Source organism: Sinohyriopsis cumingii, chromosome 18 (assembly GCF_028554795.1).
Source record: "Sinohyriopsis cumingii isolate HCF-2022 chromosome 18, ASM2855479v2, whole genome shotgun sequence".
Classification (NCBI taxonomy): Eukaryota; Metazoa; Mollusca; class Bivalvia; order Unionida; family Unionidae; genus Sinohyriopsis; species Sinohyriopsis cumingii.
Window position 1 is genome coordinate 86,451,684 of NC_142978.1, and position 27,584 is coordinate 86,479,267.

Sequence of the window (27,584 nt, forward strand, 5' to 3'; positions counted from 1 at the left end):
TCTACTTTTTAAAATTATATCTCTTTCCCGTTTTCCAAGCTGAAACTTCATTTCGTTCATGTATTTTCTTTTTAATTTCATATCTTGCAGGTTATAGTCTGATGAAGATTTGCTAATTAAACCCAAAGCACATTTTCGAAAAATTTCTTTTTACCAGATATTGAACTAAAATCTGTTTTCTTGTTTTAATAAAAATTGCTTTCAATCAGAAAAATCATATTTTCTACCAAGTTGGAACAATTCATCCTTTTTCATAGACGCTAACCGTTCCAGGGTGGGACTTAAAATGAAGGTCTCCACTTTTTATGACGTTTTGAAATATTGCTGGTTTCACTGTGAAATCAAAACCGGAAGGATATACAAATCAGACTAAAATAATTTTAAAGTTCAAAACAATTTCAGTTTCCTTGAATTATTTTTTAAATCTTTATACAGAATGAGGCACCAATTGCCGTAACGACGCTATGGATATGAATGTCGCTGGTCCAGATTGTTTAATATTTTTGAATACTAAAGATCTGTTAAATTATAATCACTGCCGTCAGATTGCATTCGATCATTTACATTCACACTGTGTTTGACAGGTACTACTAAAATGATTGTAAAATTAACAGGTTCTCTAATTAAATACTCCTTGAACATATTTATATGAAAAAGTTGTTTCTGTTTCTGTTTCTGACTTACACTTGTGTTAATGATATAATTAAATCATTTTCTACTATTCAATTGTATAAAGGCCACAACACTTAGCCCAAAGAGGATTTTAAGGTATTGGTAAGAGAGCCAGAGCTCTATTACATGGCTAAAACCTCTTGTCTATTCATGTCATACTTAAATTTAATTTTTAAATGAGTACACGGCTTATATTTGAAATTAGTGCCATATTCAGGCATTTGAATCTTGGAGTCTTCATTTGAGAGAAGGCTTATCTTTTAATCACTTTAATGGAACAGGGACAATTACGTCCAAAACCAGTTCAACGAACTAAACATCATGATTATTGACCGGATTCCCTTTACAGCAATCAAAGGCAAACGAATACCCTGGTTCAAATCTTTACATGTTTCAAATCAATCTGACCAAATTATATTCTTTAATGTTTGATGAAATATTACGCAAACCATTTGACCATAAGGTGAAAAGCAGAATATTTAAACTTTTGTATCATAATTAATGAATCTCATGTTGGAAAGGTCTAGACACAAAGTTTGACACTTCATCAGACTGGACAAATTTGGGAATTCCAACTAATGATAAAACCCATTTGCTTAAAGCTTAAAGCTTTCATAATGGTTTCAGTTTTAATATTTCTCAAAGAAATTGCCCCTGGAAATCTTGAGGACGCACACGTTATGATCAAAATGTATCTTGACAACGCACACGTTATGATCAAAATGTATCTTGACAACGCACACGTTATGATCAAAATGTATCTTGAGGATGCACATATTGTCATCAGCTAGGTCCCTTGACTTGGCCTTCGATAAGGGACCGACACGGTCTACTAATATTCTACTAAATGATTTTTTTAATGCTAGAACAGGTTACATGAGAGCCTAAAGTATCTCTTAATGGGGTTTTCTACCGTTTGACAAGCTGGATAATACAGTATTTAGAAACATCACTTTTAATTTGGGGTAAATGAAAGCCTTATTGACTAATAAAAGATCAAGTTGTTTCAATGGATAGACTAAGAATTTCCTGATATACGACATCGGAACAACAACGGGATAGCTCAATGACCACTCGACATCAGCGGGTGTCTTGGGTGGTCCCCAATTTCTCAAGTGCATCCTATTGTCACAAAGGAATAGAACTGTGTGGCTTCAATTTTGCTAAAGGTTCCTTAAAACAATCAGATCTCATTCGACAATGAATGACTATCCCTTGTCACCTGACTAAAATAGAGAGAATGAGTAAAAGCATAGGATCACTGTGATCAATACGTTGATATTATCAAAGTAACCTCATCATAAACTGACAAATAATTTGTAAGCTAACGGAATATTTACCTGATAAGCATTATTCTCAAACGCTCTTTTTGACATAGCTCTGGTAAATGCACAAGCTGGATACAAATCAAGGATTTCCTTCTCAGTATGATCAATTTTTTAAAATCCACGTTCTGATCGATTAACAACGTTCTTATATCCAGCTAGGCCATTGCCTAGTAACAAATGGATAGCCTGTATATTTAAAGAAACACTGATTAAACAGTCATGGATCCGGAGATTGGTGCATAATTGACAGAGTGGGGAGGAACATTACCAAAGCCATCCTTTATTCTTCGATTGGAATAAGACGTCTCAGAGAAACGTAAAGCACCTGATAACATACGAGTCTGAGCAGGTCCCGTGTCTTTTAATATTATAATATGGATGGGCTCGATAGAATAACCAATAAATCCTTTATAACCTCCTGATATTAGTTGAACACAAGTCGCCAAAATATAATCAGACAGGGTATGTTTGACCAAACAAATTTATTGTTTTCAATATAAGACCGTGATGTTGACCTCTTTGAATAAGAACATTTGGAATAGCTCAGTCTTTATTATGTTCCTTAATTATTTCAACCTATAATAACCAGCAATGGCATGCCTTTTCTTTTTACAGTAGGAGCACGTATGAAGAGATCACGATTTATGATCAGTGTTTTCAGATGTATGGGTTTCAAACGTTTTATCTGAGCGAGATTTAGTTGCACTTTCAAGACACTGAGATGACCTTTCACAAAAGAAAAGAAAACTGAGATGAAGACTTCCAGAAAAAAATGAAAGTTTCTGAGTCAAGCTACAACTATCAGCTGTGCGACCTTCATTCTCTAACATTTTCCACTGTTTGCTCATCAGTATAGGTCTTTTCGTCCCTACGGATACAGGCCTTGGACGGCTCCGTTTAAATTAGCTGTCTGAGGGTATTGTAATCAATATTAATCATCTTGGCTGGTCACCATCTATCAATGGTTGTTCATTTCTCCCTTGCAAATTTGAAGTGGGTTTGTCTAGTTTATTTTCTACAATCCCAAGCCTCTTTCAAGAAGACTCAGCTAGCAACTCAGAACACTTCAAGATATATTCTCTAACCTCATCATAATCATGACCCCGTTGTACCTACAGAGTAGAGCAGACTTCAATAGCTTCGCTAATGAGTTCACCTTGCAACAATATATTAAAATGCCCTATTGACCATTTCAAATTACAGAAAGAAGGGGAATCCAACAGTTTAAGTACATACAGCAAACAATGTATTTTCCCACAATACATAATGAAAATTTAAAACACTCTTTTCTGTATAGTGAATTAAATATAAAATAATCCTAAATGTCTTACTGCAAGTCCTTAACAATAAATGTCTTACTGCAAGTCCCAAACAATAAATGTCTTACTGCAAGTCCCAAACAATAAAATGTTCCCAGTGAATTCTAATTGTCTTTAACGTCCTAATTTACCACAATGATACAATCTAAATTGTCCTAGAAAGCGTTCAAAATAATTAAAAAAGAGTGTCTTAGTCCAAAGCCAAGAACTACTTATTAGTAACTCCATTGAATACTTTACATAAAAGCTTCCTCTAGAATTATATGAGAACACAGGCGGTAAGGGTTCCTTCAGATAGATCTTAAAACAGGATGAGTCATTAGATCGAATCCCTAATTAGAAACATATTTCATTCGACCTAACGTAATAAAATGTGAAGTTTACAAAAGAAAAAAAACCTGTCTAACTGCACAAAGGACTAGTTTTGTGGGGGAAATTACTTTTAAAGTACTGATTGGACTCAGTTATATGTATCGTATTAATACACACATATAAATAAATCATATTGTTGCAACAGTTGCTAGGCTATCACTTTCATAGTTTCTAGATCGGCGAAGACTTGATGCTGATGAATCAATAACGACATAAAGAAAATAACGAGAATAAAATAAATAATCCCAACATTCTAACCTGAATTCGACATGCTAAACAGTCTCATTGAACAGCCTTCTCTCTCTTTCTCTCACTCAGGGTTACTTAACGTAAATTCATTTTCAAAGGTAACCCTGAAGAACCAGGTTCGTCAAAACAAAATGTGTTTTCTTCTACAATGTTCACAAACATCAATGAGACGATGTATTAATTATGTAGATACATAGATTAATTGAGACAGAAGGGGAAGGGGTAATCGTATTGTCGGTAGCAATGTTAGTTAAAGCACAAAAATGACTTATATCAACTATAAATGCATTTAAATGTTTTCAATTACCTCTTGGTCGTTATTACCTGTTCGTTTAAATCGACCAGCTGGTAAGTTAAACTGGATGAGCGTTAAATTAGTTAACCATTCAGTGTCTTTTGTGCTCTACTTTCTTCATATAAACCATATGTCATATTTAAATTACAAATCTTCGTATTTATTTAATCAATATAAGTGAAAATATAACCTCAATAAAGGAGAAGAAAACAAATTACTTTTCAACATGCAAAGGAATGATTGTGAATTCTATATCCTGATAAAAGTGTGAAATAATTCGTGATAAAGGTATCTCATGTAGTATGCATGGTACAGTCTCAATGCATTATTGGATGAATCGTTTTATTACTAATACTTTAATTAGTGCATTCATATTTTCAAAACCAGAAATACCTGAGAAATTATGGAATGGGAGCAAATAAAGAACCTTTAGGTTTTGCTTCACGGCTGGTCTTGATCCAACGATGAAAACCCTTATTTTGTTCTCAAACAATACTATCATCGATACATTGTTATAATGCTGCACAGATCTGATGACGCATTCGTTTTCTGTCAAAACATAAATATTTATTTCAAAACAAGTAAAGGACATTTCTTGAGAAAGAGATAATGACCTTTATGCACGTGTAACAAATGCAAGTTCTACCGTTGTTCTGTTCGTGTAGATATTTACCTCAAAGCTACATTTCCTCATCAGAAAGAAGTGCCAGATATGCCAATAATGTACTCGTCCTCCAAAAACACAATCTAAACAAAATCCGACGCAAGGCGATACGCATTTTTCCTTGGAACTCTTGTTATGATAAAAATGGAGGGAATTCTTCTCTGCATATTGTTCTCAGTTTAATTCTCCTGCTGACAAAACCATAGATAGGAATGTTTCAAAACCGACCTTCATATATATTAATAGATCTTAGAATCTTCTGTTGTTGAAGTGTGATTTCAGGTACTATGTGATCCAAGACTTAGCACAGATAACCATCGAGAAAAGTCACTTACATTCACTTCAGAGGCGAAATTTCAGGAATTCTTGGTAAGCAAATTCTGACTGAAAAGCAAAATTTATCACGCCTATAATTTATCAAAATGGATGAATATTTACTTATCGATTAATGTATCTGTATTATATTTTAATAATATGACTGTCTAAATGACAGAATATTTTCTTCATATTCCATCGAATTGAATGATTGTCGAATAAAACAATTTCTGTGACCAGTATACTAGATATAAATCATAACAGATTTGGAGAAGCGACTGGTTTCTCGTAGATGTATTTTGCTGTACAACTTCCGCTATTCTTTTTTACATTCCAACTAATTGAATACATGTACTTCATCAAGCCTCGGAGAATCATCTGGTTTCCAGTAGATATCAGTTGTTTTCCAACTTCCACTATTGTTTATGTCGAGTTCACGGCCGTCCACTGAGTACGGTTTAAATCCTAGGCTGTACATATTGGCCAGCGTGTGCAAAATATTCGCCTTTGGACACGGAGTGTCCTTTTTATCCTGGTTCTGAGGCATAATGAACCATTCCATGAAAAAGTAGCGAACCTTGAATTTCTGGAGTAATTCTTTCGAAGAGTGTAATGCTTTGCACTCATATCCCTCTGAAAAATAAAACAAAAGTATTATACCGAGCCTTGAATATCTGGAGCAATTCCCTAGAGAATAGCAATTTATATTTAGATCCCTCTGAAATGGAAGGCAAATTATTATAGCGAAGCTTGAATAACTGGATCGATTCGATTGAAGAGAATATTTATTTGGATTAATATCCCTCTGAAAATTGACAACCAACTGTTGCGATCACATCTATCAAAAGCAAAATGATCAAAATGGATGGCTTATTTTGATTGAAAAGGTTAGAGACGATAGTTAATTAGTTAGTTAGTCACTACAGCAAATCGCCCCATCTCTCTCTCTCTCTTTCTCTTTCTCTCTCTCTCTCTCTCTCTCTCTCTCAAACGCTCTTACTAAGGAAAATATTGTTCGCAAAGTCGTTAAAAATCGTCCTTACAATGATATTTCTTTCTATAGCAAATACATGTACGTTCAACTAAAGAGGTTGTGACTCCGCTAAAGAATTTGATTAACGGAGCAAATCTAGTTTAATAACAAAACAAACAAGAAAACAAAAAATAAATATGCGCGTATAAGAAGCAAACAACACTAAAAATTTCTCATGAAACAAAAATTCCTTCATATAGCTGATATACTAATCAGCATTACCGTTATTTAAACATCTCCCAGAGATTTCAAGTTTCTTCTTACAAGTATATTCTTGTTTTATCTTCCATAGGTAGTTATATAGCGGGAAGAGATTTCGTCTAATAAATCCAATTACAAGAGTTCCATGGAAAATGCTGGGTTAATCCTAATGTTGATTGAAATCATTTCGATTACAGACCCCCCCCCCCCCGGGAACATATAGCGTCAATGGAAATTTAACATGGAGAAAAATCGTGGGAACATATAGCGTCAAGGGAAATTAACATGAAGAAAAATCGTGGGACTGTTGAGCGTCAAGGGAATTGAACATGGGAATAGGGGACTGTATAGCGTCAAAGGAATTTAAACAGGGTGGGACTGTATAGCGTCAAGGGAAATTGAACATGGGATTTTTTTTTTTAAATTGTTAAAGAAAAAAAATTTTTAAAAAAGGGGTAGGCAATTGAAAGTCATTCTCTTTTCGAGAAATGTGGGTGGCCCTGAAAAGGGCTTTTGGCTTTCTTCTATTTCCTCCATTTCCTCATCCAGCCCCTAATCTTTCCCCAAATTCCTTTGTTCTTCTTCTTCTTTTCATTTTCCGGTATCCAGTCCGGGTCACCCATGGCTCGGAACTTCTGTTGGATTTTTATCCAGTTATTATTCAGTCTCTCATATTCTTCTTTTTTCTTTCTATTCTCTTCTTCTTTTCTATCTTTTGCCCACCTGTCCTTAATTTTCTGCACTTCTTCCTCTATTATCTTTTTCATCTTTTCTTCCGCTTTCTTTAGTTGTTCACTGCCCCTTTTCACAAACTTCCACTCTGACCATTTCTCTAGCTCTTTTAAATAACATCTCACTCCTTTTACCTTGTCCATAGACTCTTTTATTGTCCCCACTCTTACATACTCTGGTTGAATCAATCCTCTCAATCTCTTAACTTCTTCCTCTATCATCTCCTCTATCATCTTCCTGGCTAATTTTAATTCAATGACATAGTCAAGACATTTTTTTAACCTCCATTCTCTTTCTATCCTTTCAATAGTATATTCTCCATCCATCATCCAAAAGTAAACATTTCTTAAGTCATTAAACAACGCCGACACTTCCATCTTGTATCTTTTATTCCGTAGAATGGTGCGAACGACGAACGTTGTGGGTTCTTATACGAAAAGCGCGGACGTGAAGGAAAACATCCCCCAAGACATAAAATTGATATTACCTAGATCATCACTTAAAACGCGCGGACGTGAAGGAAAACATCCCCTACTTTCTCATTTCATACAATAAAACCCAAACTATACTCTCCACATACGCTAAGAAACAATAAACAAACCCATAATCTACTATTCACACAAACTTACGTGAGCCGTTACAAACACAAACACACAAACACATACACTCGCACTATTAAAAAAAGAGTCAGTGTTTATATTCACACTACTCAACCTACACACATTGGCAAATTGATGGTTATTTCTTTTCTAGAGTATTGGGTAGCCCTGAAAAGGGCTGGGTTTTTTTGAACTTCATGGACACCTGGTTAATGATGGCACCTTCCAGGCCTGGCGCCACATACACATCTTGTTCTCCAGTTGATTTTTACTTTTTTGGGGGAGAGAGCAGAGGCGGGATAAATAGCTTCAGAATCCCAATTTTCTGTTTCTGGGATTCTGAAATTTCTTTCCTCCTCTTCTTTGTTTCTTCTCTCCTCTTCCTCTTCTTTGTATCTTCTCTCCGCCTCTTCTTTGTATCTTCTCTCCTCCTCTTCTTTGTTTCTTCTCTCCTCCTCCTCTCTCATCCTTCCCTCTTCCACAATGGCTTCCGCGGCCAGTTCGTTCAACAGGCGCCTGGCATATTCCAGATGCACATGAAGTTCCAACAGTTTCGCTAGTCTGGTGTTCATTCTGGTGTTGATCAATCAACAAGGGTAGCTGGACTGACGAGTGACTTTTAATTTATACGAAAAGCGCGGACGTGAAGGAAAACATTCCCCTAAAAACATAAAATTGATCTTACCTAGATCATGACCAAAACAACACGCGGACCTAAAAGAAACACTCACTCACTTTTTTATACTACCCATTCCTATTCTAAATTTTTTTTATATTAATCACTTCAATATACTATTCACATAAGTAAATCAATCTAATCAAACCCCCAAATCTACTCTCCCCACACCTCAAATACCAAAACAAAAGACATTATCTTAATCTACTATCCACACCAACGTACGTGAGCACTTACAAACACACAATCCTATACACAAACACATACCCTCACACTATAAAAAAAATTTAGTGTTTATATTCACACTATTCTACCTACACATATTGGCAAATCGATTGTTATTTCTTTTCTAGAGTATTGGGGTAGCCCTGAAAAGGGCTGTTTTTTTTTGTTTGCTATGGCAATCTTTTAGTTTCTAAGAATGCGACGTCCTCTGAGGATAGACTTTCTGACGATAGGTCTGCTTCTTCGGAAAGAGAAGAAGAACTCTTTGGTGTCGATACGACAATCGACAAAGCCTCTGTCAGGTTCAGGTTCCTGCTGCTGCTGCTGCTGCTGCTGCTGCTGTTGTTGTTGCTGTTGCTGCTGTCTCTGAAGTCTGTACTTTTCTGTCCATTCTTCTTTCTCCCTGTTCACTTCTTCTCTGAAGAGCTCTTCTATCAGGTCTTCAGTGACTTTTAACATTCTCACATTCTCTATCTCTTCAGCTTTCGGTATCAGACTGTGTCTGACCCTATGCAAATTCACGTAGGCTTCGTTTAGCTTAGCTAGTTTGGAGCACATCTTCGTAGGAGGATGAGTCGACAATGGATGGTTAGACTGGAAACTACCCCGGTTCTTAAAGTCAAAGCGCGGACGTGAAGGAAAACATCCCTCCACGGTTTTCGAGCCGCAACGTTCAATGAGTGACATGAGAGGGATAGTAAGAAGTCAAAGAGCATGAATCAACTTTCTTATAGCCAAACAAACGACAAAGGCATTTTTTTCAAAACACAACATTTTTTATTCAAAAATCACTTAACACTAACCATCAACTCTAACATTTTTAACAATAATCCAACATTATAACACCTAACATTTGTTTTCTAATCACAAACATTTTTTTCAATTTACAGTCTACTTTAAACAGGGCTGACAACGTTGTGAATGAAATTGTGATTTCCACTGTTGGAAATCATTAGGCCATTGATGAACACTACGTTTCCTAGCTTGAGACAAAAGATAAGTATAATGGTCACAAAACCATCGATCTACTTTCACATCGTTTCTAGAAGAAGAACGAGGATCAAAATGAGTCACTAAATGTTCTAAGGAATAGCCCAGGCTGCGATGATGCAGAAAATACACACAATATTGTCCACACACCAAGGAATCTGTGCCTTGTAATTTCACATTATTGAATCGGGTGGTTTGAGCATTTCTTCTCATAAAGTCAATGATATTGTCTTCCAAAGGGGGCAATCCATACGAATCGAAATATTCCACACATCCTTCTTGAGGAAAGTAAACGGCTACCCAGTGGGTTCCTGGGAGATGACTGTCGTCCGTGTTGATGACATAAGCTTGATGGTCTTGAGGTTTGCGATGAGGGAGTTCATCTTTAGCACAGACGACAGGATTCCAAGAAGCCGTGTACGAACTGTGGTTCAAAAGGTAATAAAGTTCCCAGGTATCCATTTGTGTGTTTTTTTTTCTTCACAGGTAATAATAAGTCGTCAATTCGATCCTGACTTTTTGCTTGAAAATGTCTGACAAATAACCGTTTCTTCGTTTCGTCTCCTCACTTTGATTCAGGAGAGCTTCGATACGATGGATCTCTTGAGTGGTTAATGGTGGACAAGAATGTTCACGCAAGTCTTTATACCACTGGTGCCACACGTCTTCGTCCGAGATGAGACTCCAAGCTTCGTCCAGATACTCGTCCAATTTTTCTTCTTGGCTCAACATCAGGCATTTGTCGTGTTGAATTTGACTGGGATGATCGTTTTGACATCCATAGCAATTTTTCTTGATCAATTCCGTCATTTTTTCGACCAAGTGTTTGGCAAAACAGGAGACTAAATGGGCTTCTTGTTCTGGCCATCTCGACTTCATCATGATAACTTCTTCTTCCACAGTCTCTTCACATTTCATGTCCAAAGTTTCTCCACTAGGTAAAGAGGGATAACAGTCTTCCATGACTTCTAATAGTCTAGAATGACTTCTCTCAAACTGTTGATTTCTATGGTATTATCGAATTCTGCATACAGGATGACGTTCACCGTTACATGAGGGTCTTGGTTTGCAAACTGAATTTCCACACGAATCTGGCCAGATCTTATAGGGTGGAAATGTCCCTCGTCGCTGCCTTGGTCTGGAGTGAAATCGAAAGCCCACAAAGCATAACCTCCTACAGAATCGTCGTACGTAATGCCGTGACTGGTGTTGGTTCCTAACTGTCCGGTGGCTTCGTACAGGGACAAGTACGATCTCAAGTAATTCTTCTTCTCAAAGTCAGGTTCGAAAGGTCGGGTACACAAGGTCTTGCCATCGCGACTGACTTCGATCTTGGACACGCCAAAGTGTCGAAAGTAGAAAGGATTTTTTTCGGCAGCTCCGTTGAAGACTGAACTCTCGACCATACCAACGATTAAACGTTTGGGTAACTGTCCTTGGAACAGATGATCTTCGATCATGGATCGCTGTCCCTTGGGAATGGTGAAGGTTTTCACTACCACGCGTCGTATGGGATACTTGGCGGTCGTTCTGCTCAACGTCTGACTGATGTCGTTTCCCACTTTAGGTAACACTTCTACGCGTCGTGCGTAGAGCCTGGCTTCCTCGATGACAGTTTTGCAAGTGGCAGTACCTATCAAATGGAAAGTGGTACTGCTACGATTCAGTCTCAGGCGAACATTCACCCCGTTCAGCAAATATTTCTCTTGCAACCACATGTCCAAATGCAAACGATCCATCAGTTCTAAACTTTTGTTGGCTCCAATGATTCTGTTTCTTCGTTCTACAAATCCATCATTGTTGTCTTTGGTTGTACTAGTTTCGAATGTTTCAAACTTTTCAGCTTCGTCAGCTTCCCATAGCACACAGGCACTGAGATGAGTATTCTTGGCATCTATTCCGTACGTCAAGAGATTTTCCAGGTAGGCGCGATAAGGGGAAGTATCCATGCTGCTACTGACTAGTTTGTTATTCAAGTACAAGTCCACTCCACTGAACAACGAATGCATGAAATTGTTGACGGGAGCTATTACCTCATCGCCATCTAGGGGCGAATTGTCCTCATTGACAACTTTGACTTTCAAGTACAAGTAACTGCTATTCAGATCGATGTAATCTTCGGGCTGTCCTTTGATTTCAAACTCGATGGGAGCTGAGGCTGTCAATGAGGAGACGGGGTGAAATTCCACCCACTGGGATTCTTGCATCGTCATCATCGTGGGGGGCATGGCAAACAGATCCAGTTCCGACTTGGAACAAGCGCAAGACTCTCGGTGCATCATTTTGTTTTTTCTGTTTTTGTGTTCTTTCTCAATAATCGAAAACGTCTAAGTCTCGAACGGTTCTTCTTTTCTTTGTCTTTCTCGCTTTAGACGTGTGAAGTCTGGTGAAAGGGTGTTTTCTTCGTCGTCTCTTTCTGCCTTGTCCTTGCTGAATGCCTGACTCGGTAGCGTGCAGGGCATTTATAGATGTTTCTCGGCGACCCAAAATGTCTTTGCCCGTTTGCAGCTTCTTTAGGGTTTTGCTTGTCGATGATGACATTTTGGAGAAATTCTTTGCCTTGCATCAGTGCCGCATCTTTCAAGGCGTGCAATCCACGTGTCACCATCGGTTTCAACACCGGGGCCACCGAACGAAAGGCCGATTTTAACATATCTCCTAAACCGTGTCCTCGCTGTCGAGCAACCCCTCGGTACACTGGATACATGACTTACGAGTCGTGAGAGAACCGTTTTCGAAAATGGAGTTTCACCGTGAATTTTCCTTTGGTGAATGGAATATTTTGTCCCAAATCTCCTTTTATAGTAATGTTGACCGTGTCCAAATACGACTTGCTGACAGGCAAATAGTGAGGATGTACAAATTCGCGGTGGACGTGGTAAGTGTTTCCACCTTCCTCGTCAGTGTTCGTGGCAGAATCCACTTTGAAAGGAATGACACGCAGTAACGGTACGGAGGTGTGTCCCACCATGTTGTACTCCACCACATCGGAATACACGAACATCAAATTCAGTCCTTGATTCAGTTCTACTGGGGTACGAAATAACTTGCTAAAAGAATCGTTGTCGTAAACGATTGGTAATTCGTTTTTCTTCATCATGGTCATTCTCATTATCATGTCTCCGCCCAACATGTCAAACAATTCAGGACAAAATAAGAAAGACATGATTTTACCCCCCTCAGGAAATTTCATCAGGAAGCGACGAGCTGTTTTGTGGTATTCCAGGGTGACACTTTTTTTGACTTGCTCCAAAGCTTTCAGAAACACGCCATTAAACCTGGTGGCTATGGTGCTGACCAAATGTTGACCACTAAAATAATAGCCTGGGGGAATGAACAAGTGATAGGTGGTGTACTTTTGATTTTGTGTACTGGATTTCTTGTCATATTTCACGTCGATATCCAAGTACTGTTGCACTTGCTCGTCATGAACTTCCACATCAAATTTATTTTGATTGGGAAGGACATTGAGGACTTGGGTCGGGTGAATGATTTCCACTAAAGCCACTTCCCAATGGGCTTCGTGATCTAACTGGATGGCCTGAGGTAATTTGGCCGTGTAACAGCACAACGTGTTCTTGGGAAACACCTCCATGGAACTGTCACTGGGTAAGGTTAAGTAAAATTGGTTTTGGTGACTCATAATTCCAGAGTTCTGTGGCTGTCCGAGGGGTTACTGGACGTCAGAGGCGTGTCTCCGCCCAAAATGGGGTTCTGGTTGTGGTTGTTGTTGGAGTGGTGACTGGCACTGGCACTGGACACAAGGTTCCCGTGGTTCCCGTTCGAGGAGAATTTCAGGGAGGGATTGGGAAGCAGGTAACCGATGCAACTGCTCAATAAAATGGTCCACAATTGTTTGTCTCCTTGTTGCAAACTCAAATTGGCAATGGCTGCCCCGATGACACAATACACCACGAAGATTTGGCAGAAAAAGACGATTTGCGTTTTAGGCACACGTTCTCCACACCACACCCACAAGGGTTGTTTTTGTAAATCTTGCACAGAAGAACTAGGTGAAGGAGTGGTCGACGTAGCTGCGTCTGTGTGAAAGGGCATGATGGTCACTTCTTTTTATAGTCGATGCCTTGCGAAGCGTCGATCCAAGAATCAAAACTGGGTGGATATCCTTTCCAACGTACTTTCACTTCTTTGACACGTCGTTTGCCCACTTTACGGGTTCTGCGTTCGAGAATGCTTTCGATGTCGTACACGTCGTCTTCTTTTTTGGTGACACGTTGTAACTCGGGCAAATAAAACGTTCCTTTGAGCACTTCTCCGTTCATGTCTTCCAATTTATAGACGGCAGGATGACGGCCATGCACTCGTCCAGTGACGCGAAACAATTCGGTCGTCCAGTTAGGTAAGTAACCTTTGTCGAAAGTGCGTTTGGTTTTGCCAATGCGCACCCAATCTCCTACCGCAAACATTCCACTTTTCTCGGGGACAGCCCTCGTCGGGGACGTACCAAACAGACGCTCAAACACCAACACTTCGTTGTCGGGAGTCACGTCTTGCGGGGCACGTCCGATGCTTCGATGGTAAGATTGGTTGTACGCTTGCACCAGGTGCGGTAAGATGTCGATGTACTTCAGAGTGTGGTGATGCGTAAAATATTTCCACATGCGTTCTTTCAAAGTGCGTTGAAAACGTTCCACGATGCTGGCTTTGGTTTCGGGATTCTCGGTGGTAAAAAAATGAATGTCACGTTTCTTTAATTCTTTTTGGAAAGCTTGGTTCAGAAATTCGGTACCTTTGTCCGTTTGCCATCGAAGAGGGTGACGACCGCTTTGTTTCAACACTCGTTGCAGGGCTCGCACTAACTCGCTGCTCGATTTGGAAGTCAAGGGCACGACCCAGGCAAATTTGGAAAAGACGTCGATGACACAAAACAAATATTTGTAGCCACGATTGTAGCTGGCCAAATGAGAGACATCGGCTAAATCGGCTTGCCATTGATGATCGATGCCTTCCACTCGGGTGCGACTTCTGGCAAACTTGCGTCGAATGGGTTTGTGTAAAGTGTAGGTAGCTTGTTCTTGTAACCATCGTTGCACTTGAGGTAAACGGAGACTTTTCAGTCGCGTTTTGGCAGCACGATACAATTTTTGAACTCCTGCGTAACCTGCAGGATGGGAGGGATCGTAGTAAATGCTGGCTAAGACTTTTTCCATTTTTTTGTGTTGGTTGGTGTGTTAATAAGACACCCACTCTTGGAGGATGCTACTCTTTTTCTCTTGGGGTATTTTCTTGGATTGCAATGCTTTGCGTGTGCGGCCAGCAATAGGTGTCGAAGAGGAGAAGGATGTCTGAGCGGGGGATATCGGTTCTTGTTTCACTTCTGTCTTCACTTCTGTCTTCACTTTCTTTTTCTCTTGTGAGGAAGAAGGGGTGGCCATCATCTTTTTAATCCATCCAATTCTGGAGGTAGGTGGTGTTGTTAACTTGCGTACTTTTTCTGGTGGAGTTTGAAACCCTTCCTCTTCTTCTCCTTTTTCTGTCTTGGTCACGGGTACTGGTGGTACTGGTACTGGTACTGGTACTGGTGCTGGACTTTTCATCAAGGTCTTAAAATCTTTCACAGTGGGTAGAGCTGTTTCGTCTAAAGCTTTCTGGTGAAAGAGTTGCAGTCGTTGCAAGAGTTGACCGTACTTTTGCGATTTTTCTGTTTCGGACAAATCTTGGCGATCCATCAAGGACTGCAATTCGTGTTGTAACTGGGACATCTCGCTCAAATTGGGATTGGAAGGTAAATGCGGGGTGTGTTGTTCTTGCCACCGATGGTATTCCATCCATCGTTTGTAAGGCACTAAAGCTAGTTTTCGTCCTTCCATGGGGTTGTCAGGGGTCGATTCTGAGATCTTGGAACTTCCGAAGCCTTTTTATCTTGCTCCCACCAGTCCTCCCAACATGGTTCCCAAGACTCCTTTCAGTATGGGGCCTAACAAGAGAGGTAAAATACCTCCACGTTGCACTAACATCTTCTTTTTTGACGAATGGGAATTTTCTTTTGAACCATTTGGCGAAGAACGTGAAGATGTTTGCCTAAGCATTGTTTCTGGTGTTTGGACAAAGGGATCGTGCCTTTCAAAACGTTCAAACAACATTCGCACACGGTATCGATGACCTCTTTGGAGGCTGTTTGAATGAGTTTTTTTCGTAGGGGTGGAGAAGCTTTGGACAGGACAGATAACATGTCCCCATGTTTGGCTAAACGTGGTGGCAGTCCTTTCCTTTTCTTTCCTTGGGGTTTTCTGGAGGGTGACATCTTTGAGTCTTCAGGAGCACCAAAACACACTGACACCCGACTTGGTCACAGGCCTTTTTTATACTGGAACGCGTCGCCACTGATTGTCTTGACGTCGTATTAGTTTGAGGACAGGCATGACACGTCGTGCAGGGGTACGTAACGGACTAAATCGAGCCAGTTCTTGCTTGGACAAATCCAGTAAACTTTGTAACATGCCCGATCTTTCTTGAACTTTGATTTTGGGAGAAGGTACTTTGTGAGCAGCAGCCACTGCCACTAAATTGGAAGGTCCTGCCACTGGGGAAGTTCTTTTGGGGGTCATCAACGGAGAAGTTCTTGGTGTGATCAACGTCTCCAAGTACTCTTCAGTTCTGGGTGTCATTAACGGAGAAGTGGACACACGTGAAGCTGCCGGAGACGCAGTCACCGCCGTGGCAGGTCGTGGTTTGCGAGTGTAAGGTTGCGTCCTGGCGGAAGTGCCTCTCTTGCGACTAGTTTTCTGTGGACTTTTCTTTTTCTGGGGGCTTCTTTTCTTTTTCCGGGGTGGTGGTGGTGTCTGGTCAGAGGAGGGTCCTGCCACTGGAGAAGTTCTCCTTAGGGACCTGGTCTTTTTCTTCTTGGGGCTTCGTTGGACTTTTGTCTTGGGTATAACTTTGGGGGCATTAGGATCCCATCTTAAGAGAGAGCGAATGATGACCCCTCCTAGAGTACCGCTCCCTCCAGGTTTCAAAATGATTTGTTTTTTGGTTTGAGTGTCGATGCGTGGATCGGCCAGTTGGACCAAAGCGACTTTGTTTCGATCGAAAAAGCGTTTGGTTTGATGAGGAATCTGAATGATTCCTTGGAGTAATTGACGTGCCGTCACCGTGAACCATCGTAAGACTTCTTTGAGACTAGCTTCTAAGACACGGGCTCGTGTTTGTGGATTTTTTTCTCGACTGATGCCATACAAGGCACGAATCAATTTGACGGGAAGATGCGAGTGAAGTGACGTCATGTTCACACTGTGTGAGACAGACGAAAAGGGTCTGAGGTTTTATAGATTTTTTTTATGGGGAGTGAAATGAAGTCGAGGACGGAGACGTGTACAGGACAGGCCCTCCGTCTTGGCACCAGTGGTGAAACAAGTGGGTACGAAATCGCAAATCCTCGGGGGTGGTAGGTTTCAAATCGACGAGAAAATAGGCGTGTGGTATTTGAGTGGCATCGTCGTACGCCTGAGTCAGCCAAGGCGTTCCTAACTGTTTGGCTAAGACTTGCACTTGCGATTTATCTCGAGGGCTTTTAAACAAGACCACGTAATGCGCATTGAGACTGATGGTGCGATGGGCTTTACTTTGCTGAAACAAATTTTGGCTGATGTAAACGACACTGGCATTACGGTGATGCCCTTTGCGCGTGAACCACAGTTTAATTTCTTCTTCGTCTTCTCCTAACATGTCGTCGAAAATGACCAAATGGGTTTGACGGGAATCAGAGACGATGCCGTCGTCTTCTTTAGGAATGCCTTCCACAAACACGATGGAATCGCCTTGACTTTCTCGCAAGAGGCTGTACGCCGATTGCCACTCTTTGTAACACCACACGATCCGTTGAGGCGGCCGATCGATTAAATGATGTTTATGTTCGATCAAACGTTTGAGGAATTCGGTTGTGCCTGAACCGCTAGGTCCAGCAATGAGCATGTTAAAGGGATGGCGAAGATACAAAGCCTCCCAACTGGCACGATCTAAGTGTTCGTCGATGACTTTGACAGTAGAGGAAGAGGGAGCAGAGACAGCAGAGGTAGCCATAGTGTGAGAAATGTCACTTGTGACACGAAAACAAACAAGACAAGAGTTTATATACTTTTTTCAAAACACGTTTTTTGAATGTTTCAAACATGAATACGAAAGACAAAAATACATAAAAGCCAAAGGCTTAAGTACAAGGATAAAAGGCACATGATAACCATTAACGTGGAATAAAAACAAGTGTCTGTTCAACATGTTTTGGGTAATGTTCTAACCAGTTCTATAGTAAGGGGTAAGGTCACACAAGTGTCCTCCCGAAAGGGTCTTTCAGGCCTGTCCACGACAGTCCTGTCCTGGGTGACGGGTTCTTCTGGCACCGTCAGTAAGACAGGTTGAAAAGTAACTTTTTTCCTTGAACAACTCTCGTGCATACTGGGCCACTTCTTTGGTCCAAGCCTCAAAATCCCATTCTTTCCAGGCACGGACATCTGTCCAATGGGGATGTAAGTCACAAGCTACACACACATCGTCATACACGTCTTGGGTAGCTAAAAGTTGACGAATCTTTTTTTCCCGTAGAGGTCGAGAAGTATCCAGATGAAAACGCAAGGCTTTGAGCAAAAGGAATTTTTCGTGACCATTTAAGACCATTTGGGTGGTAAGTACTGATCGTAAAGAGTCCACAAGGAATCGGCTGGTAAACGAAATCCCAGAAAACAAGTCACTAAGACACACACTATGCGTCGTCCCAAATTGATTGGATACAGTTCTTGTAATAATTGATGGTAATGATCCACGGTTTGAATATTTTCATTGAGTTCCTTCCACGGAATCTGTTCAATGATATGTGACATAATCCGTGGCATGTCAGCCTGATTTTATAGTCTCTTTGTTTCGGAAGCAATAAAGGTAATTTCTAACTAGACATGTTTGTTCTCCAGTAGGGAATTTAAATGTTACATACTGTAACCGAAACATCAGAGTTCGTCTAGATGTTTCGTCTTCCGCTAAGCAGATTCCACGTAACAAATGTTGGTAATCCTTTAACTCGTCTTCCTCAATACGTTGCAGTAGGTGAATCTCGAAGTAACCAAAATTACGAACGTCTAGTTCATCATTCACAAACTGAAAGTGTTCAACAAGGTCTGACCACTGAAAGAATTTCTGACGAATCAGTCCTCTTATACCATTCAGGTACCAGTGGTTAAAGATCTGGTGACGTAACGGATGTAATTGTTCTTTACGTTTGACTTGTATTTTCACCAGCTCTCGGTAAATCCTTTCTCTCAACTCCTCAGGCAAGCCCAAAATGTTCTCTTGTAAAGTATCCATAAGTATATACACTGTTCTTGGAATCCTTGGGTGGTGGCCAATAGCCTCGTTTACCTTTGTGCCTAATGTAATATCCACTCATAATCAGTCTTCTTATACTTTGAAACAGAGCATAATTTAAAAACGGTTGAATAACTTTGCGTTTGCGTTTCACTTGTATTTTGATCAGTTCTCGGTAAATGCGTTCTCTCAACTCCACAGGCAAGGCACGAATGTTCTCTAGCAAAGTATCCATGAATAGGTCATACTAAATCCTCTTTTGTCTGACACAAGAAATGTATTGTTTGCACAGACATGGTTTTACTTCAGTGTCGAATTTAAATCGTTTAGTTACTAATTTACACATTACAATTCGTTCAGAAGTTTCCTCTTTCACTAAGTTGACATTGTGAACAAGATGTTGGTAATTCGTTAACTCTTCCTCTGGAATTCGATGCAGTAAGTTTACAATGTAGTAGATAGATTCATCCAGAGCAAACCAATCCTTTTTAAAACTAGGTGATCGTTGATCAATGTCCGTCCAATGGAACACTTTCAACTGAATCAGTCCTTGTATAGCATTCAGGTACCAGTGGTTCAAACACCGGTGACGTAACGGATGCAATTGTGCTTTACGTTTCACTTGTATTTTGACCAGCTCTCGGTAAATGCGTTCTCTCAACTCCACAGGCAAAGCACGAATGTTCTCGTGTAAAGTATCCATGAACAGATTATGGTAAGTTACTTCAATGTCTCGGTCCCACTAAGGGCAAGTAATGACAATTCGGTGACCATCGAGCATGTTCTACGTAGGCCGAATCTTGCGGTTCCCAGTGGTGAAGTGACACACCACAACTGAAGCACTTGACTTTATCTCCTTCGCCCAAGTAGAAAAATCCGGCTCTGGCTAATTCTTCGGGGGTCGGTCCTCCCAGATACTTAGGCCATTTTCCTTTGAACGATTGAAGACGATTTTCAAAGTCGCAGTATTCCGACAAACGCACAGGAAACGAATATTCGTCTTTCACAGGTTCGTTTCGATGAGGGTTGGGTGACATGAACAGGAGTTTGCTCAGGGCTGGATGACATCCGTAGGGGGGTAGACGTGAAGGTGAACATTCCTCTTTAAAACGAAACCCAGTAAAATGTCCAAGAGGACGAGCGGCATCACTTTCGCATCCCTCAGGTTTGACACGCACAGCATCCCTTTCCATGATAGGGGTAGTGACACTAAAGTTCCCATGATGCTTTACGGCGTCGCTAAGGTCACAACGTACAGCATCGTACCCATCGCAAGGCTCACAATAACATTCCACTTCAGAAGCCCCACACTTGAATTGTGCCTTTCTAAACAACTTGTTTTGTGTTTCTCTGAAAGTATTCATCTTGTTCGCTCGGTCTTGGTAGTCACAATGAACTATCGATCTTGCCTAGGGTTCCTTTTTATATACAGACCAATACCGACGTGTCCATACGGCAAGGTGAAATGATTGGGAAGTCGCACTCGCTTCTGGTACACGATTTGATAGACTTTTTCCAAAGGTCGACTGACGATGTGGTGAGTGGGTAAACGTACAATCTTGTTGGGTTGATAGGTGGTCACTTTAAAGTGTTCATCTTCTCCGGATTGCAAGGCTTCTTTCAATGCCCCAAAGTTGACTACTCGACTGGTACGATAATTCAGAGTCAATCCTTTCACTTTGCACTGCGTGTGCACTTCTCCTTGTTTGTCCCGGTATTCGTAACCGTAATTTTTGGGACCGCCACTGACGAAACTTAGAATCTTGTCGTCGGGATGCTCGTCTGTCCAGGCTCCTAAACTGTCTCCTTCGATGTTAGGGTGCTGTTGACTCGGGTGATGGATGTAAATGCAACTGTCCGTGTCAAAGTACAGGACACGTTCCCCTAACAGTTCTAAAGCTTCGTACAATTTTAAGCGAGCATGAGCTGTCACGTAAGCCGCAATGATGACATTTCCAAAAGGGTCGTCTTGTACAAAGTCCAGATCTTCTTCGTAATTGACCAAGATCAAATCCTCTCGAACGACGTCCACGTGTTTCATGTATTTGGTTTTGTCGTGAATCATCTGGAAGTAGCGGGAAGGTTCTGTCAAATATTCCGTCTTGGGTAAACACGGGCGTTGTGCCATTTTACCCCACAAGCAATTTAACATCACTTTGGCAAACGATCGCCTGCCTTCGTTTTTCTCGATGTGGTCTAAAGAGATGCCTTCTTGTTCATAGTATTTCTCTTTGAATTGTATTGGTCTTCGGGAGTGTGACACCAGGACGGATAGCCGCTGGCTTCTTGCTTCATTTTCAAAAAGGCATCCACGTAGTCGGCGAAAATGCCTTTCTGCGTGGGGTCACCCTTGTGGTATTGTTGTGTCTTGGGAAAGTGACAAATTTCGTACACTTCTAACAGTTGGTATCCCATGTCCAGAGCTTTGAACAATTCCACGCTGACCCACGTCCCCGTCAAGGCCCGTTCTTCTTGGGTGTGATGGCAAAGTTGGTCCTGGTTGCACGTTTCGGCACAAGTACGGCACAAAGGAAACATCAGTTTGCCTTGGCAATGGTGAGGTAACACGGGATGGTACAAGACCGTGGGCGGCAAAACTTTGCACTTGATCAAGCCTTCGTATTGTCGAATGTTTTTCAGGTCGATGTGTTCCGTCAGCAATTGTGGGTGCCCTAGAGGAAAGCGACAATATTTGCACACGTAGGGATACAGCGAACTCACGTCCAAGTATTTGATTTCTTCTCCTTTCTCTTCGTCGGCTTGGTACAGCAAACAGGTGGCATTGGTCCTTCCTCCGTACAAACTATCCCTCGGGTTCAGGGGGTCCATGAACTGGTAACTTTCCACGAGGCGTTTAAATTCGGGATCGGTTTTCAAACGGTGATCATATTCGTGTTCCCACATTTCCACCACTTGGTATCCTTCTTGTTCTAACTTTAGGCATCGCTGACAAGTGGCCTGGTACAAGTCTTCCATGGTTCGTTGTAAAAACTGATTTTTAGTGCCACGGTCAGGGTAACAGACGGGACATCCGTGAAATAAGCAACCGTTAAATTCGTACACGATCTTGGGGTTTTCTAAGTCCCAGGAATCGACCGAATGCGTTCCGATGGTCTTTTCGCCCCCTCCGTTGCGGGCATGCTGAATCCACTTGTCTCCTTGTCGCACAAGTAATGTAACCAGCGTAAGGCTTTGACCGAGTATTGACGTTTGACATAGTTGGTCGTTTGAGGACTGATGACAGCTACGGTGTTTTCAGGCATGAATCGTTCCCGGTACACTAAGGAACACGCTTTGGCAATGGTGCAAGCTTCTTTCAAAGGATCGACCCCTCCGTGTTCCATGAACAGTTCTCGAAATTTTCCACAGCAACGTCGTAAAATGTCCACGTCGGAACGACAATACTTTAACATTTCTTCCTGAAAGTCGAAAGGGTCGGAGGCGTGAGCCTGGTACCAAGCGTAGAAAGCTTCTCGTTGTTCGGTACGCATGTTGTCGGGGTCGTAATAGTGAGCCTCAGGTAAATGGGGTAGAACGGCGTGTTGATTGGCTTCCGTATTGAAAAAGTGTGGTAAGTACCCTTTAGCCATTTCTGTCATTCCAAACGTTTTAGGCATTCGGCTCAAAGGCATGGCCAAATAGCTCATCGAATCTTTAAACTGTACTTGTCCCACTTGCATGAAAATGATTTTGGCTCCGTTCAAAGTGACTTTAGGACGCTCGGTGCCTTGTTCCGTATAGTATCTCAAAAGAAACTGTCCATCGTATCCGGAGAAATTGTGAGCCATCACCGTGGCATGACGATGACAATCTCCGTAAAGTTCGATGTCCTCTTGGCTCCACGTCTTGTCGATGGGGTGTAAAACCCATTGGGCAAAATCGGCTAACGTGTTCGGTCCCCGAAAGATTTTTTCACGCCTTCCAGGAATCTTGCTGCAGTGAGGGCAATGACTGAAGATAGGTTCTTGAATGCACTTCTCGCACGCTCGATAAGCCACGCAGAAATTAGGAATGTGAATGCCGGTCTCTTGCATGCATTCGAAATCGAAAAAGATGAAATTGCCTTTCTTCTTGTGTCCATCCTCTTTCTCTGGTTGGTATTTTTGCACGTAGCACTGGTGTTCCAAGTCCACGATGTGGTGACAAATGTGACATTTTTTCTTTCCTGAACATACGTGTCCCTTGGCACTATTGGTACATAGGCCTTGTCCACACGTGGGGCACAATCTCAGCAGTTGACAAGCACATTTCTTCTGTGAACCTTGCGTCTTCAAATGTTGTTGGTAACAGGCAGGGCTGACAAACGTGCGCAGACAAGTTGAACAAGGCACTGGTCCTTCGCTCAGACAGGGTGGAGAGGCTAAACATCCTGAGCATTTCAATCCGCAATGCTTGTGTTGCTCTCGATTATTATAACCATGGTCACATTTCTCACAGTAATAACCGTATCCTAGGAATCCGGTGATACTGGTAATGGTATCGAAATGGTCATCGTGATAATAAAGTCTTTCCCTCGAAACAACAGAGGCCCGCGCATTTCTTGAGGGTACACTTTCAAGGTGTATCGTGGAGCTAGGGCATCTTGCAATTTTTGCATCTCAGGAATACCGCAGGGTGTGTCTTTGGACAGTCCGGCTTGTTGTAACAGGAGTTCTGCTTCATTTCGTTGTTTGGCTCGGTCGGATTGTTGAATAGTTTTCCAGGTTCTTTTCCATTCTACCGTGTCGTTCTTGTTGACATAGGTTTGTCCCACCACGATGGCACGGGCTAAACACATCTGGTCTTGAGAATTGTGAATTTGGACGAGGCTACGCTTAATGCTGCGAAGCTCGTTCACCAATAACATCGTTTTGCGTCCAGTCCCTTGACGTGGGTCATGTCCAGTGTGGCTTTTCCATCGGTGATGTCAAACTGGTCATTAGATTGTTGCACGTGTTGAATCTTGTCCATGACTTTGGAAGCAGTCAATTCTGCAGGGGTGCTAAACTCGATCCAAACAGGGGATTTCAAACCGTCGTGTTGTATGGAAAGTCTCAAGCGATCGTCTTCTTTGGGTTGACATTGTCGCTTGAGTGCGGTGAGCAAGGAATCCCACACCCCAGTGATGAACACTTCTGCTTTCTCTAACGGCACTTCAGCCTTGAAATCTTTAAACTTCACTGTGTATTTGTAAGCCGTGGTTCTAAATTTTCTAGAGGAGCGCTTTTCCGTCTCTCGAATGGAATAGTATTTTTCAGGGTTGACTAAGAGTGGCGAACTTGGTTTAGAGGGTTCGGATTCTGGTTCACTCATGTCCTCTTCAAAATCACTGGCATGAATTTGTGCCAAGACTTCAGCCCTGGTACGAGGCGATAGATCACGTTTCTGCCTCTTACTTTCTTCTTCTTTCTTCTCGAATGAATAGGATCGTTTCATCTTGAGTGAAAAACGTCAAATGACTCAAGTTTAAACACCATGGACTAATTTATAGTCATGGCGGACCAGCGTATATAAAAGGGTGTGTGTCTTGTCCTTTCACTATTCATTTCACTCTCTAACCGAGCACAACGATGGAAGAGACTAGCCAAATCGAACGTTTCATCAGAGCTTTGCGAGGGGTCAATAGAAAATTCTCTTCAGACCAGCCCACGGACTACTCTCCTTCCTTTCGAGATAAAAGTCAAGATACTTGCTATATCTGTCAGAAGAAAGGGCATTGGTCTTCATAGTGTCCAGACCGTCAAAAAAGAAAAAAAGGGGCTAGAAAAGACAAAAGTAAAGATACCTGTTATTATTGTCAAGAAAAAGGACATTGGTCTCCAGATTGCCCAAAAAAGAAACAAGAGGAGTCAGAAGAAAAGAGGGATTCTTCAGAAGAAGAGAGGAATTCTTCAGAGGAAGAGAGGGATTCTTCAGAGGAAGAAGAAGAAGAAAGAAGACAATTCTATTTACAAGAGGCAAAGAAAAAGAAACAGGAGAAGAAAACAAGAAGGGAAGAAAGTGAGGAGGAAGAAGAGGAAAAGACGGTGAAGAAATTTAAAAAACAGAGAGACTAAACAAGGAGAAAGAAGAAGTCAATGAACTTTTTAAAGTGTTCTGTTGTGAATTGTGAATTGGATTGTAACAATGGATAAAAGAATAAATTAATTATATAAGGTAAGTGTCTTTGAGTTTTGATTTTAAAATAAGAGCGTACACTCACGCACTCATACAAAGACACGTACTATAGGGGTAAAATGGGTAGGTTTTTTTTTAATTTTTTTTTTGTTTTTTTTTTGTTTGAGTTATTGGCAAATTGAAAGGCTATCTCTTTTCGAGAAATGTGGGTGGCCCTGAAAAGGGCCTTTTTTGGTGTAGGGGTAAGTTTAAGCAATCAACTTTAAGTGCCTTAAGCCTTTGCCACGGCCAAGGCCTACTTCTGGACTGCGTACTGTTGATGATGATTGGGTTGAAATCACTAAGGGTGGTACGGTAGGCTTAGTCACAGGGTTGACGTGTTTAGCTCGGGAAGGTCGTATTCTCTTTGGTCATAATAAAGAAGTCTGATACATTTGTTTCAGACTTCTTAACTCCGCTAAAATGTCCAACAGTACCGTGACCGTTTGATTTTCACCCTCTTGTTTCTTTGCTGCTACTTCTTCTTGTTGTTGTTTTTTTCTTACCTCTTCTTCTTGTTGCTGTTGCTGTAGGAGAAAAGCTTGTTCCGCTTCCTTTTGTCGTTGTATAAATTTCTCCAATTCTTCTTTCTGTCTCTGTCTAAAATTCTCCACTTGCGGTAATGAAGAAGGTAACGAAGGTTCCGGAACAAATTCTTGCGAGGTAAGAAAATCCACAAAATCCCAATGTACCTCTTCTGAAAGTAAGTCCGGGTTCCCATTGGCGGTCTCCACTGCTGGTGCACCCCAATGAATCGTTTTTTGAGTTTCCGTCATGTTGAATCACTGTCGCATAGATTGACTGCACACAGGCGCTAGCGAATCTATATAGACCACGTGACGTCACAGACTGCTCTCTTCGGATTGGATGCGGGCTGACTGAATTTTGTAACGCGTGTTGGGATTGGTGAATGAACTCAATCCGTTTCAATCCTTCCTGTACCTGTAAATAAGCGCAGTTCACTGCATTGATTCACCTGTTCTCGTCGCCTCACGATGTGGACCACAGTTGAATCATCCACCCTTGTGTCTTCAATGATGTTTAGGACGGACATGCTCATGTATGTCCGGTCCAAGTGGACTGTTGTTGATAGGACAGATACTAGTCTATGGATGAGAAGAGTTTACATAGAAAGACAAGGATGTCTCAAGAGGGTACTTGTGTATGGACCTGCAGTTAGAAGGAGTTTAAGAAGAAGAAGAAGATGTGACAGATGCCATCTATGTTAATATTAATATTAACATAAACACAAAGGCCCTTTTCAAGGCCACCCACATTTCTCGAAAAGAGAATGACTTTCAATTGCCTACCCTTTTTAAAAAAAAATTTTTTTTTGTTTTAAAAATTAAAAAAAAAAATAAAATCCCATGTTCAATTTCCCTTGACGCTATACAGTCCCATGATTTTTCTCCATGTTAATTTCTCTTGACGCTATATGTTCCCACGATTTTTCTCCATGTTAAATTTCCATTGACGCTATATGTTCCCAGGGGGGTCTGTAATGCTAATTCCCATTTACGTTATAGTATCCCTATTCACTACTTACATATATATATATATATATATATATATATATATATATATATATATATATATATATATATATATATATATATATATATATATATATATATATATATATATGTGTGTGTGTGTGTGTGTGTGTGTGTGTGTGTGCGTGCGTGCGTGCATACGTACGTACATACATACATACATACAGCTGCCGTACCTATGTCCATCTTTATAATGATCTCCTTGGTCGGAATGAAATTGACGAGGTCATCCAAGGTTATAGCTTCCACTGACCGTGATATATTAGCTGGACCGCTAATTTCTCTGGTCACTGCAATACCTCCTTTATTGTGGTCATCTTCACCCATTACAACGGTCGTTCTTTTGTCAGATATGGCATATTTTAGCATTAGCATGTTATCTGAAAACTTATTCCTTACAACCCCTTCTTGAAGTCTGAGAAAAGTTTCGTCTGTTGGTTCAATAGCTATTACAGTTCGCCCCATTGCCCGTGCAAGTAGACTGAAATACCCAATATTAGCCCCGACATCGATAAAAGTTGCCTTAGGAAATCTGTTTAATGCTTTTTTTATTAATATTGTCTGTTCCATATCCCATATTCCTGCTTTTTGTAAGGAACTTGAAACATATATATCTTCCTTGAATGGAAAGACACAGATATTAAAGGATGGAATTGTATGTGCCTGAACGCATTGGAAACTCCTACCTTCGCTGGACGGATATTGTTTGTTAAAGGCGTATACATGCTGCAAATTCTGTGTTAACTTCAATACATCGAAAGGAACAGGGGATGTGCTACTGCCATTGTATTGGATAATGGAGTGCGGTAAAATAGAAGCATTTGAATTCCGAATATATGTTATCCCTTGTGCAATTGCATTGTTCACATGTTTCAGCCGATTTGTGTTCCTTTCAGCCATCTCATTTCCCTGTT

At 41.1% G+C, this 27,584-nt stretch overlaps 1 protein-coding gene across 1 annotated transcript in view; it reads right to left on the reverse strand.

The window, feature by feature from the left end:
• Positions 1–4,688: 4,688 nt before the first annotated feature.
• The window catches only part of LOC149777224 (uncharacterized), a 55,568-nt gene continuing 32,672 nt past the window's right edge, over positions 4,689–27,584 (reverse strand). The window contains exons 3-4 of the mRNA XM_089941964.1: positions 26,847–27,584; positions 4,689–5,847 (exon numbers count right to left, since the gene is read on the reverse strand). The exon at positions 26,847–27,584 is cut by the window's right edge and continues 378 nt beyond it. Coding sequence (XP_089798090.1) covers positions 5,552–5,847; positions 26,847–27,584 — 1,034 coding nt within the window. The 3' untranslated portion in view covers positions 4,689–5,551. The remainder of the gene's footprint in view (positions 5,848–26,846) is intronic.